Source organism: Kryptolebias marmoratus, linkage group LG6 (assembly GCF_001649575.2).
Source record: "Kryptolebias marmoratus isolate JLee-2015 linkage group LG6, ASM164957v2, whole genome shotgun sequence".
NCBI lineage: Eukaryota > Metazoa > Chordata > Actinopteri > Cyprinodontiformes > Rivulidae > Kryptolebias > Kryptolebias marmoratus.
Window position 1 is genome coordinate 11734601 of NC_051435.1, and position 14317 is coordinate 11748917.

At 40.3% G+C, this 14317-nt stretch overlaps 1 protein-coding gene across 2 annotated transcripts in view; it reads right to left on the minus strand.

The window, feature by feature from the left end:
* Positions 1-14317, minus strand: part of ubr3 (ubiquitin protein ligase E3 component n-recognin 3) — a 38213-nt gene that overhangs the window by 8415 nt on the left and 15481 nt on the right. The window contains exons 23-32 of one of the 2 annotated variants that reach the window (XM_017424516.3): positions 14031-14063; positions 12673-13133; positions 11745-11833; positions 9395-9544; positions 8464-8597; positions 8168-8278; positions 7682-7882; positions 7448-7584; positions 3714-3799; positions 1026-1131 (exon numbers count right to left, since the gene is read on the minus strand). In XM_017424516.3, coding sequence (XP_017280005.1) covers positions 1026-1131; positions 3714-3799; positions 7448-7584; positions 7682-7882; positions 8168-8278; positions 8464-8597; positions 9395-9544; positions 11745-11833; positions 12673-13133; positions 14031-14063 — 1508 coding nt within the window. The remainder of the gene's footprint in view (positions 1-1025; positions 1132-3713; positions 3800-7447; positions 7585-7681; positions 7883-8167; positions 8279-8463; positions 8598-9394; positions 9545-11744; positions 11834-12672; positions 13134-14030; positions 14064-14317) is intronic. The other variant, XM_017424518.2, reaches the window with a different exon arrangement.

The window sequence follows — 14317 nt, forward strand, 5'->3', positions numbered from 1 at the left end:
TGGGGGGGGGGGGTTGAACAAGAGGAACTGCACTTAAAGAATAATACCTTCCATTACCAAACCACTCAGCACTTAATTCGTCTGTGCGCTGGAAGGAAACCTTAAAGGACAGAGCTTTCAACCCTGCCTGCCATTTATAGCTGCGCGGTGACAGATGCTGCGAGACTCGTCTTTAAATTTTTTAGATAAAAAAAACTGAGGTCGGCGCCGTGTTTTTGCGTGCGTGTAGAAACATCTCTCGTTGTCCTACTTAACGGGACGGCATCAGGTCGACTGCCTGAAGGCGTTAATGACACTGCTCCCCTGCTGAAGCTCGAACAAAGTATTTTTAAAACGCCAAACAGGTCCAATGAGAATACTGTGGCTGCGAGCGCTTTAATGGTAACAGGTGCAGAAGCTGTCCAATAAAAAACTAACAAGGAGAAGAGGTTGTTTAAGCTCATCCTTCTTTGTTAAGTGCTTAAAAGTTGTTGTTTTTTTAATAATCAATGTGTTTTTTAGTGAAATCGTTGCTGAAAACCCAATACATTGGCTTATAAATAGCATGTTTTGGCATCCAGCAGTTATTCAAGAAAATCACTCGAAAAACGCCAACGTGCGGGGAGGATATTTTTTGTAGCCTTTTGTGAAGCACTGATTTCTGCTGAGGCGAGGTGGAGAGCCGAGGCATCGTGCTGGTGTTGGTGCGGTGCTGTTGTTCTCAGTACAGTGAATCTGACAGCCTCGTTTTGCTCTCCGTGGAGTGCCCGGTAATTTGCCAGATGCAGCAATTACTGGTATCTATGGAAACCACGCACGGTCCCTTTTTACTGTTTTTAGCTTCTCTTTGTGTGGAGGAAAGAAGCTGTTGGGGGCAGGAGGAAATGGTGGCATTTAGAGAGAGAACAAAGTGGCAGCCTGATTGTGTGTTTACGCGGGGAGAAACCGGCGTGAGAGACGCAGGAAAGTGGACACTCGCGAGTGATGTATGCACGGATTTACAGAGTCGCTGTTCCCGAAGGTACTCAAGAAAGGAAGTCACTCACTCCGTCTCTCTATTCTTTGCAGCCTGAGTCAACTTTGTCCACGGGTTGTAGGCTGAGTCGATGCTGTACAGATGCATGTGCATGGCCAACACGTGGAACAGTTGATCTGAAAGGGGTGAAAAAAAAAAAAAAACAGCATATGACGTCACGGCCACAAAAAGCTCTTCTAAGAACAAATTAGTGTTATTCACGGCTTCATTCGTCACAACGGCACACATTGTAGATCAACTGATGAAAGCACTTTACGTGACTTCAGGCTGAAGCTCGGCTCCGATAAAAACCAGGCCAGGCCAGATGGATTCACGGCCGAGCCTGACCGCCTCGAGCGAGTCTTTCGTGAAACTACACCTGTTTGTTGTGAAACTAATGGGATATGAAGAGGGACTGCCGGGGCGCATCTACTCCCCAAGTTTTCTAATAAAAAAGCACCTCGAAGTCTTAAAACGCCTTTAATTGGAGCTCACCTTCCTCAAGTGCAAAATCCGTGTCAATACAGCACAACACCAAAAGGAGAAAACTGGCCATTTTATAATAGTAAGAAATATATTTCCATTTGGAGATATAATAAATCTCCTCTTTCCCTTAAAACCTTCAATTGTTGATATTTATTTATATCCCAAGATCTTAAATGAAACAATAATCTTATTTGATTTTGCTTTGGTAAATTATTCTGCTGTAACGCAGCAAAGCATTTCATATAATCAGTATTTTACCCCGGCTCGTGTGTGAATTGTCGATACTTAGAGCAACACTGCCCTCCGCAGGTACAAATTAAAAACGGCAAAGAGTCTGTCTTTATCTGGCTGCATCCCAACTCGTCCTTCACTCCCGTCTTACCAGAGAATAACCTCAGAGGAGCAACTAAAGGGAGGAAGAAGGGAGGCGACTCAAATAAGGCCTGTTATTATTTATGCTAATGTCTTACAGTTCAAAATGTACACATACTGAAGTGCTTATTACAAGACCGACATGTTTTAGACTTCTTTGAGGTCGCGCTGAAGCAAAACTCCCAATTTTCTTGTCTGGAAAAAATAGCTGAAAAGAGCTCCTTCTGGCAGTGACAGCGTCTCCTAAAAGGTTACTAAAAGTCTGAGCAAAGATGCAGCATATTGGTAAGTATGTGACGGTAAAAGTATGATATTTTTACTCTCAGACTAACAGGAAGCCTCTTAGATTCAACCAGTTGTATAGCAGATACACATGACCTCAGATATGGGATGACTCAACTAAGCTAATTACTGTACTGAGGACCATTTGTTGGAATAAAAAAAGCAACACTAACAGTTTAATCAACCTGCCCAAATAGGCCCACTCATGTTGGGTTTTTTTCTACTTCAAATGCCACAGAAGACAGATAATCATGGCCGTCTTAACGTTTGATTTCATTCATTCACTCATTAATAAATCAAAATGATGCTATTTACAACTTTATAGCTGCACATGTTTACTTAGTGCCACAAATGCACGATTCCTCTGAGGTCATTTAAATAAAAACTGACCTAAATATGAAGCTCAGGGGGTCAGATAACGCAAATACAGTTGTCATCACTACGTAGCAAGTCTGCACTTTTGAGGACACCGAGATTCGCCTTTAAACTCCCTTTAGAGCTGCCACATTTTACACAACTTCAACATTCGGAGTGAAAGGAGAAAAGCTACGTGAAAGCTGGACTCTAGAAACGATGCAGCTCATACCAAGGGAACTGAAGGGAGCTTGTTTCTGTAGTCAATTCTAACCTCATTGGTTTAACACATGCAGTGCCTGTGGGGAAGCAGAATTAGGAGCCCCCGTGGGCCCTCACAGTCAGCAAACGTCTGCCTTTTCCTTTAAATCCATTTCCCTAAGAAGAATGAACACTAATGCGCTGCAACTGAGTAAATCTGGCTGTCAGCACGGCTACACGGGTAATGTAGCTCAAAAATGGCAAACCTCCAGTGTGAAATCTCTTTTCAGCCCCTCAAGGACGACAAACCATTTCACTGCAGCAGCCACAAGTTTGGAAAAAATAAAAAGGAAAGGCGGAATATTCTTCACAGTTAAACTCATTAGATTCCCCTTCTTCCACAAATCCCACATTTTATAAATAGCAAGAATTTTTAAAATCTTTGATTTTTTTTTTCACTAGTTAACTAATGTAAATATTCATCTTTTCCTTTGGGATTCAGCAAAGATTAAACTTTCCATATGGCCAATCTCTTTCCACCTGCCACACAAACTAAAAACAGTACTTGAGCAATTTGTCCATTTTATTTACCATCACTGCCCCCAATGGCTCACTGGGGACAGCATCTACCATTCCTGCTCACAGCTAATCAGCTCATTGTTGTATTTTCTCCCCAGTAGTTGAGCTGGAGCATGGAAGTCTGTGCTTGAATGCAAGCTGCACAGTGTATCATGTATACGCTTAAGAAAAAGATGGAGTCACCTGCAACAATTACGTTAACATTTCTAAAAAGATGTAACACATTAAAATCCACTGATATTCCCCTGTATGCACTATTGTTTTCTGTGCTACAAGAGAAAAGACATATGAGCATTACTGAGGTAAAGAAACTGATCATTTGTCCACGGAATGTTTTTCCAGATACCATATTATTATTTTTATTATGAATATTATTATTATTAGGCTGAAGGTGTTGGTCGTGGCGTTAAAGGAAATAAAAGATTTGCAGAGAGTAAATACTCACTCAGACATGAGCGTTTAGCAGCAGCACTGGCTCCACCAGAGCACAAGTTTCCTCCCCGATGCACAAGTTCCAGCTCCAAGTTGGTCCTGAGGTGACAAAATCATCAGCATTAATAAGCACAGCAACCATATATTAGAACAGTAAAACTGGAAAATCACCTCTGTGTTTTTAAACAGAACGATGATAATACACATTATGGGATAGTCTATAAACATAATTATAATACGGATCAAAATAAGTTAAAATAACCCCCGTCAGCTGGTATCAGGCCTGAACATCTGTTTGTTTTTCTCCAACTCTGAGTTCTTATATTTTACTTAAACACACAGCTGAAGGTCCAATAAATGCAGCGTAAATCATTTAATATTATAGCTTCAACATGCTTTTGTGTTTGCTCCACAGTGGTGCTCAGCAAACAGGCTTGAACATGTCAAAGCCAGTTGCTGCCACTAGGGGGCAGCCTCAAGAATATATGTAACCATCGGCTGTATGAGCTACTCCCGTCGACCATAAAGAAAATGTAAATGTCCGTCAGGAACGGGATCGGCTTTCCTGCAGGATAGTTTCAGTACAAGATTTAAGTCCTGTCCCCTCCACGTAAACAAACAGGACAACAAAAAAAACAAACAAAAAAAAAGTGTCGACTTGGTCTTCTGTTCAAATAATAATTTTTCTAGTATGTTTAGCTCTAATTAGGCATTTCATCATATGACACTATGATTTTGTGCGGGGGGGGAGTAGGTCGGACTTAAAGACCCACATCTCCACTGCACAGACTCTGGTTCCAAAAATACAACACGGCAGGATCTAGTGGCTTCAAATCTTAACATTAAAGGAACGCGGGATGCGGGATGCGGGATGCGGGACGCGAGGTGTAGCGTTATCTTACGTAGTCGATGCCCACTCCTATCTGTTCTCTAAAAAGTTAAATCTGTTTCCCGAATCATCGGCTTTGTGGTGAATTTGGTGTTTTGGTAGCTTTTCGTGCCAACTTTACAACAATAAACATCCAACTTAGGTCTATTATCTTCTCTACATTGTAACATTTTTTTGAAGACCAAACATAATTCTGCCTGGGATGGTTGGTTGGCCACAATTCTTCACCACGCTCAGGGTGAGATCAGCAACGACAGACACTTTCATTCCATGATGTTCGAGGCTTTAGACCAAACCAATATAACCTTTCCTGCTTGCAAAAAAATAAAATACTAACTGAAAAGCTGGCATTTCTCACAATCCTAAGGATTGGTTAAGAAAAATGGAAACCCTTAAAGAAACTTTTCAAGGAGACAAGTCTTCATGGGACACCTGCACAGTGTGAATATGTACAAAACGAGATATATTTGTATGAATAGCTGGACATCATCAAATTAAGCTTTTAGTTATGCAACCTGCCCTTTTCAATAACTTGAATAGGAAGATGAAAGATGCTGCCTAGTCAAACCATTTGCTAGTTAATGGACTTGTTCTGTAGCACTAATTTAAGAAGAAATAGATGACAGTCATCCAGGGCCGATTTTTCACAAGCAAAAAAGCATTTCCAACCATGGGTTATTATTAATTTCCAATGTGCGTTTCCCGTGAATAAATAACAAACAGCCTTTATTGTCTGAATTTGAATTCTGTAATTAAAATATGTGATAAAAATAAACCCTCCAGGGAAAATAAAAACACACACAGAGATGGTAAAACAGATAAGTATTGCTAAAAATGGGTCTGATCTGGGCCCGTTTTATCCTACCTCTGGCCATTTCTTCCTATGGGCCGAAGAGGAGGGGGCCAATCCCTGAGTTTCCAGGGAGAAAAAGCAATTTCACATAGATAATGCAACCATGGTGAAGCTCCATCTGGCTTTCGCTGATAAGAGCACCCGTGTGACAGAAGAATTTTCCACTCCTCAGGCAATTTGCGCTGTTCATTGAACTTCAGAGAGCCAACAGGCATCCAGACACTCTTAAGGGATCATTCTGTTTAGGGTGGAGGGCTGAAGGAACTACAGCGTTGGGTGGGCAAAAGGTCTGAATGATTACAGTACAAAAATGGCAGTTTTTGGAAAGGAGGTGATGTGGATTGAGAGACCTCAAGGTGATGGGTGGGGGTAGTCATTTCTCTTACCTGTGACCACTATGTTAACAAGATAGACAGACTTCAGAAAGGACTGTGTAATTTTGGCTTTTGGGTCTATTTGGTTTTGTTATGTAGCTGAAGAGTGACATTCAATTAAATAGAAAAATCCTAAAGCATAGTTGGCTTTTATCCCCTTTTTTTGTGGAAGCTGCTTATTCATATGTATCCATCACCAAGATGGCAAGTCAGGCCAAAACATGCACATTAAAAAAATAATCTCAAACTTTATTGGCAAATTTTCTAAAAGCTATCGGTCACATTTTTCATTTCATAAAAGAGCTAAAGACCATCTTGCGTGTGCCTTTTGACCAGCAATGACATGCCAGGTGTGACCTTTGTGACGTTCCTCGATGGGCTTTTGTGTTATTTGTTACGAGGGTGCTAAAGCAAAAAAATAAACTCTGCTTTGCTATTCAGCTGATAAGTCCATTTACAACTTTGAGTGTTTTTTATTAACCTACTTCAGTAAAGAAACCAAGGTTTAACAAGTAATAAAGGAAAATGTACAAATGACAATCCAGCAAAACTAAAAACACTAGGTTCAGGTAAGTTTGCAAACTAAGCTTTTCGAGATAATGAGTGGATACACTGAATCAGATTTAACAGGTGATGGCAGACCCTGATTTCGTAGTATTTTCTTGCGTACATATTGACATTTTTCCATTACCTGACAGTATACAATATAGGCCGACCTGTCATGCTTTTAATTACCTGACCTAATTAAAATCAACAGACGTCCTTAAAAGAACATTCAAGGGTCAAATTTCAGCCCACCGTCACCAGTGTACATGAGTCAAATCATCCATGCCAATGGAAATCTATTATTCTAATTTTTTCATGTTTTTTGTAGTTTCACAGCAGTGCTGTTATCACAAAATCCCTATTCATTCATCTGCAAAAAAATCAATATTCTTAAAAGTAAAGTGAAAAAAAATTAAAACAAAACACTAAAATCTGTAAGTTCACAGAAAATACAAAAGTGCTTCAGTCTTTTCCACTTTGTTACTATCCACATATAACTGGTGAGTTACAGATAAATTAAAGTCTCCAGCTTTGTCATTTATCCCTTTTCGCTTTCACTCATTTTCTTGAGACAATGAATGGAGACAATCTAAGTGCCATGTCTTCAGCTACTGAGGTGACAACTTTCAGCCCAAACCAAACAGCAACAGGTTCCAAAGTTAAAGATCTACTTCATGACGATAAAGTACTTACAGTAAAATACCACTCATCAGAGGATTTGGTTGAAAATTAAAATAAAACTGAACTTGTAACAGGTCTGAACCAAACCGAAGAGCTAGTCTGGTGTTAACACAGAGCTGTCAGATTTTCTAGAAGTGACTGGTGTGAAACCGCGTCACTCTGCCAAGAAAACCATCAAACTTGATGAGTTCGCCTTGATAAGACCCCGCAAGAGGCGAGCATCACACTGAAGCTGCTTTAAAAATGGCATAGACTTTATTTATCAGTGACAGGTCAAACAAAAAATAATTACCATTTCTCAATATACTGCTCACATGCCCTGGAAATGCCTCTAAAATTAAACAAGTGTAAATTATAAACTAAGTAGACCTATTCTGTGACATTTACAGTGAATGTGCTCTTACCTTGCCACTGAATACATGAAGAGGAAATCGTTGTCAGGGGAGCCTGGGTTCTTGCCATAGTCCATGTATTTCTTCTGAGTGGTGTTCTTGATGTCTTTAATTACCAACTCCATCTCTTTACTCAAGTTGGACTCAGTCTTAGAGAACAAAACAAAACAAAAAAATGCTTTCAATCCAGAATAGATGATCTGGTTATTAAGAGGATTGCTGTTTTTGACTCGCTATGAAACTTACCGGGAAGAGGCCGAGTTTCTCCTGAAGATCTCCCACCTCTTTTACAAGAACGGTCGTCGTTTTGTTCGTGGGTGTGTGCCACGTACTGGCCTCTGTGCCACGACCAGGGCGACATGGAAGGACACTATTGGCGAACTGTCGGCACAGTGGGCATGTAAATTCACCTTTGTCAACAGAGAAACCTTGGAGGACCTGGTCGTTCTGCGGGGGGGGGGGGATTATTAGTCTCAGAACTTTATAGAGACAACTTGATTTTTCAAAAGTCAATTTAAACACACGCATGACTGATTAATTCCCCAAAAATCTGATTTAATAGCCATTAGTATATGTGTTAACACTTTAAAAACAACTAAAAAACATAAGATTTACGACGCTAGTGATTATATTATCTATAAAATTTAGTAAAAACATGTTCATATTCCAAAGCTTAAACAAGTTGGTCACATTCTGATTATTTAAAAGGTATAGGGCCAGGGTTTTTCTTACCCTCAGAGACTCCATGTAGGACTTATGGCAATCTATATGCAAAGTGTGTCCACAGGTTTGGACATAGACGCCCCCATCCCAGCCGATTGACACAGACTGCAGACAAGAGCTCTGCAGGATTCACAGAGGAGAAATCGCATACATTAGAGGCTGCAAACAGATCTCAAAGCATTTATGCTCCAGAACGTTTCACTTTTTTTGTGGGGTTGAAAATGAACTGCTCTTTTCTACAACAGGAAGTAAGTTACATAACATGTCCCTGATAAATCCCTGACAAGGTTTTCTGGGTAACATACATCTTTGAAGAACTGCTGCATCAGTGTGAGCCTGACATCATTAGCGACGCCACATGTGTCCGCAGGGTATATATGCTCTTCATCGCTCGTTGGCAGATTTTTAGGCTGTTGACTTTTGCAGCGGTGCCCAAGAACTGAAAAACAAGAACAACCCGTCAAATGTTTTAATGCATGTATGAAACTAGACAAATTCAATAAAAACTAAAACACTTAAAAAACTTGTTCAGTTTAAAATACCAGTGATTTCATGCCAGTAAGAAATGAAATTCATACAATCCTCAGCAACATCTGACCACTAAATGACTAAATGGGGCTGCGAGGTGTCAGAGTGACAACAGGGCAAACGAGGCTGAAATTAAAAAATATGAAGATCCCTAATTGGAAGCAATAAGGGCTGTGTTGGCTCGGTGGTCAGTGCCGCAGTCTTGTAATCCTGAGGTTGCAGGGTCAAGCTCAGGTTGCGGCAGGGAGGGCATCCAGCGTTAAACAATTGCCAAATCGTTTGCACGAGTTTGCTCGCTGTGGCAACCCCTGAAGACGGGAGCAGCCGAAAAGAACTTTCCTTTTACTATTTGGAAGCAATATTTGGATTAAATACAAAAAAAAAATGTGTTATAATGGTCATAGACAAGGGAAGTATTAACTGTGACCATAAGGAATTAACCATAGAGATGGGACTGAAAGCTGGAAGTTGAAGCCAATGTGGACGCGCACCCCCTAGTGACTGGCTGCAGTACAGTTTTAAGTCCCTCCATGTAAACAAATGGCACACATCAAAAAATAAAAACATACATCAGATAGTGTACTGCTCCTACTTTCCTCCATATTTATTAGCACCAATGCAAATAATAGAAAAGGTGACTCCACAGTTTTGAGATATCTTGCTTGGTAGCAATTAAAAATCACTTAATTTTGAAAAGGGGGACAGCACCTGAGGATGCCTGGAGGAGAACCACCAAGCCCGTGGGTCGGTCCTCAGTGGAGGGTCCACTCTGTCCACAGATGACACAGTCGTACAGAACCTCAGACTCCATCACTTCAGTCGAGCCTAAATCCATGGCTGCTTCAATCTCTGGAGATTCTGGCAAAGTGGAGCAAGAGGAAAGAAGAACGGTGAAATTTATCTTGGTACCGTTTTAAAACACTCTTTAAAATGGAGCACCAGATCGACTTTATTTACAAATTAATTTATTTACTCCTATTGCCCATCAGTTCTCAACGGCTGAGGCCTGAATACATTTATTACAAGGAACTTTTTAAATCATAAGTTATCAATAAGAGACCGAATTCACCTTTTAGAGAAAACGAGGCACCTTAGAATCAGACACACACATCAAACATAGTAGAGTTACTGTGTGTGTGTGTGTGTGTGTGTGGTCTCCCAGTAACCTGTGTTGTATTTGGGCCCAGTTTGCAGCTTACATGTGCTACCCTCTCACCTGCACACATCTATGTTTAGGGGAACCACAGAAAATGTCTAAAATCTTGTTTACTGATGAATCGGAGCTGAACAGTCGTGGTATTAGCAGAAGAGTGTGCCTAGCCAAATTATCCTCACTGCTCGTCTCAGATTTTAGACTTTACTGAATTGATTTTTTTTTTATTATTATTACAAAATCCAAGAAACTCACTCCCTGCTAGTCTCCACTCTGCCTGATTGGCAAAGCACTAGAAATTAATTACGGATTTGAAATTAGCTTTAAATGTTAAGGACCGTGTTCAATTTGAGCAGTAAACACTGTGCAGAAATGTCAAGTTGTGTTAGAAATTGATTTATTACTTTTTTGGGGTGGGAAAGTGTTCTCAGGAGAGGTCAGCGTGTTCCCGGGGAAATGAAAACTGTTTGAATTAGATGTCAGCGCTACAGCTTTAGCCTCAGGCCATCCAAACACACACACACACACACACACACAAAGTACACAGTAAGAAAGGCAGCAATGCAATCTTCTAAACTTTAGTCTACTTGAATAGCTTCTCTTTATTACAGCAGTTAGATGAAGTTGGCAGGTGGGGTCTCTTTGAAACATGCAATTTAAAATCTTCAGGGTCATTTTAAAAAAGCCAAAGAGCACATAAACCACATTTCATTTTCCCCCTTTAGTGTGCTTTCTGATTTTAAGACGAGAACATTCGAAATATATAATAACCAAAAACAAGTAAAGCCAAAAAATAACATCACAGAACAATATAAGGACAGATAAAACCCTCACGTGATGTCCCGTTTTAGTCTCAACTCAATATAAATAAGGCAAATTCAGCTGTGATTTTAGGTATAGCCTCTAAACTTATTAAGCAGCAGTAAATGTGCAAAAAGATGTCACAGTACAGTCGAATAGGAAAGGTCCTACCGAGCACAGTGGCTATTACTCTTTTGCTAACCATGCTGTGTCAGAGTGGTCCCTGGGAGTCCAGACCACTATTAGAGCTTTGATCTTATGTGACCTTACTGCCAACAGGCTCCAATACTCCCATAAGAGCCCACTGCACTCAATTTCTGCTAAAAGGCCTCCAGAGACCATATGCACAGACTCAATACACTACCACCTTGCATTAGTAAAAAAGAAAAAAGAAAAAAAAAACCCAGAGGAATGAAAGGTTTATTTTAGCCAACAGCGCTTTTCTTTAAAGGTCCATACCAACAAGATGTCCTTCAAAGAAAAAAGTAAAATATGTGCTCTGTACATTAGTTTCCACAGTAAAGAGAGGATGTTTTTGAAAACACCTTTTGTATAAAAGTTCAATTTAAACAAATTAACTAAACTAATCAACTTAACCAACTAAAAATTGGCAATCAAGTGTTAGACCTTTCCCCCCAGTTTCCTTTATCAAAACTTAGTTTTTGATTACTCATATTATATTGTGTATATAATATGCAAAGTGCCTAAAGAGTTTGTCCGGTTTCATTTCAAATTAAAATTTCAGATCAAATATGGAAAATATTCAAAACGTGATGACCCATTCAAATGCAGAATTTACTGTCCTATTTTGTCTTGAGGTCCAGCTGAAGTGACTCTAAAATTAACATCAACTTGACTAATGCTAAGCTCTACTGCCCTATCAACAAACTAATGTTATCCTCCGTTTGCTACAGAACTGGAGGACTTTGTGCCGTCCACTCAGTGTTTTATCCAAAATAACCCTACTAAATGACTAATATTAAAAAGTGAGCACTGTGTATTTCAGTTTATAATCAAAGTAGACATTTGAGTACACGTCCCCCCTTTTTTAAAAGGTGACTTGATGCTGCAAAAAGTGTTTAAAACTGAGACAGGTTGACTTACCGACATCCATGGCTGTTTCCATGAAACTCTTCTGCCTTGATGCAAATTCAGCCAGCAGTTTCTGCTGCCTCTCTCGAGCTCTCTGACGTCTGAAATAAAAACAAAAACAAATAAATAATCAGACTTTAGTAAAGTAATGTTGGAAAGGTTTACAATTATTTGATAAATATAGTGGATTAAGCCTCTGCAGATGATCACGGTGAGGACTGATTGTAAATAAAGTTTTTAATCAGAGGCCATAAACAAATGCTGACAGGAGCATCATAGCTCAATAATTTTCCGCTGATCGACTCGGGGGGCGCCGACAACAACTTGAAAAATAGGCCTCTCGCTTTTCGGCGCCGTTGGCCACAGTGCTGCCGGACGGTTGCCATGGAAACAGGTCCAGCCTGTGGGAAAAGGAGCGCTCTACCTGTGGTATTCTCGGTGGGGGTAAAACCAGCACCAGAAGCGGATCGTTACAGATTTGTTATAGCCCATTCCATCATTGTTAGCTGCGAAATTGCGACACAGATTAGTGGCTGATTGAGAGCTGAAAGGCTGGAATCTGTTTTAAAACAGCCACTGGACTACATTTTTATAACAGGGCACTAAATAATTATTCGAAACCTTTTCTTTTAGTGTACAGGTTGCAATGTTAAGGTTATTTAACAAGTCATTCATGTTCTGTTTGAAGAAAAAAACTAATTTACATTAGTTACATACATTTACATACATATTAAATTTACATGCACTGTCCTTGATCACAGGACATTAAAGCTGCAGTTACAATGTCTGCTATAACGTAGTTCGTGTTGTGTAATGAACTACACTATTACACTAATATAAACTCTCTTTAGATAGCTGTTTGTACACAGTATTAATGAACACAAACACATGATGAGCAATAGAAAATCTAAATGGTATTTAATACACATGCTTATATTACCTTTCTTCTTTGTCCATGGCTTTCTTGTCTGTGGGACTGTTCTTCTTTGGTGGCACTGGAGGACAAACCTTTCCACAGATGTCCTGGATGCTACGTTTGATTTGGCAGCTGCGTGTGGCTGCCTTGATAAGGATGCGCTCGATGGCTGTGATGCCATCTCCGTGCGTGTGACGGCTCGTGTCCATGTCCTCGAGCCAGGACGCCGACAGGGAGTTCTGCTTGGACGACATCTTCTGGTGGAGCTTGATGAGGAGCGACAGCATGCTCTCTCGGATCTCCAGGATCTCAGTCACCAGCTGGGGGGCCGGGGCTGCCGCCGCCGCCGGCGAACCCCAGCGCGTTGAGGAGGAGCTCTTGGGCCTGACGACCTGAGCGGCCTCGGTGTTGCTTCGGTTGATTATCTCCTGGAACTTCCTCCTGCGCTCTGCCACGAGGCTGAACATCTGAGCTTCTCGTAGGTTCTAAATTGACATCAAATGCATACATTTCTTTACATGAAATATAAACTTGATTAACCTTTTTTATTAAAACACACTTCAGTGTTTGTATCATTCCTTAATGAACCCAAAATATGCCAATTTGTTCTTTAAAATATTTCCCCAAACATGAGAAAGAATGCATCACTCTCTACTTGATATATATCAAATATAACAAGTAGGATATTCACACCAAACCAACACAAAACAGAGAGAAAAAGAAAAACTTCTCATTACAAACAGCATCAAATTTCACTCGCATCAATGTGCTTCTGTAGATCAGTGTTTAGGTGTAAACACCTCTTCCTAACATGACAACACTATTAGTCAGACAGATTTTGAAGGATCGGTGAAACGTCTCATTACCATACCCAGACAGAAACAATACAAGTCGAATCAAAAGTCCATTATAAAATTTCAGCTGACATTTCACCTCTGCTGATAGCACTTATGACAACCATATTACTGACGAAAAATCAAATCACCCCGATGTAAAACACTCAAGCCCTGTGAAGGATTGGCATGACCCGGCCTGACAGCGAAGGACCCGAGCTGCGCTGTTAAATAAACATACATCATATAGCCCAGTCAAGGCACCATCAATCATTCTGACATGCGGTTAAAAATCGTTTACACCGAACCTGCACTGCACAGGTAATTAGTTTCAGCAGTCAACAGGGAGGAGAGCTGCTGAAGCGTAGCATTATGTTCACGCCTCGACACACCGAGGCAGAGCTCGTTTGAAAAACACAAAAAAAACTAAAAACAAACCAAACGCATGCATGGAAATTCTGTCGTAATAAAGATGAAATGAACAAACGCAGCAGCTGCTTGCTACGATTGTTACAGCCATCAGATTGCTTTAAAGGTGCAGACAGCTACCTCTCTCCAATTTCCTGACAGACGCCTGGAGTTCTGCAGAGGGAGTACAGCAACATAAATGGATCAAATAGAAGATACCAGGCTATAGAAAACAAAAAGTGAGCTACATGATGTGAATTATGACAAGTTATTATATTGTAGCCATAGTAGGAAGTTAGGATAAAAACCATATGTCTGTTCAATGAATTTGGATTACTAATTTCTTCTATTATTTCAATAAATATTGTGTAACGCACAAGTACAAACTAAGAAAACTGGATAATTAACCTTCTCAGAACTCATTTTAC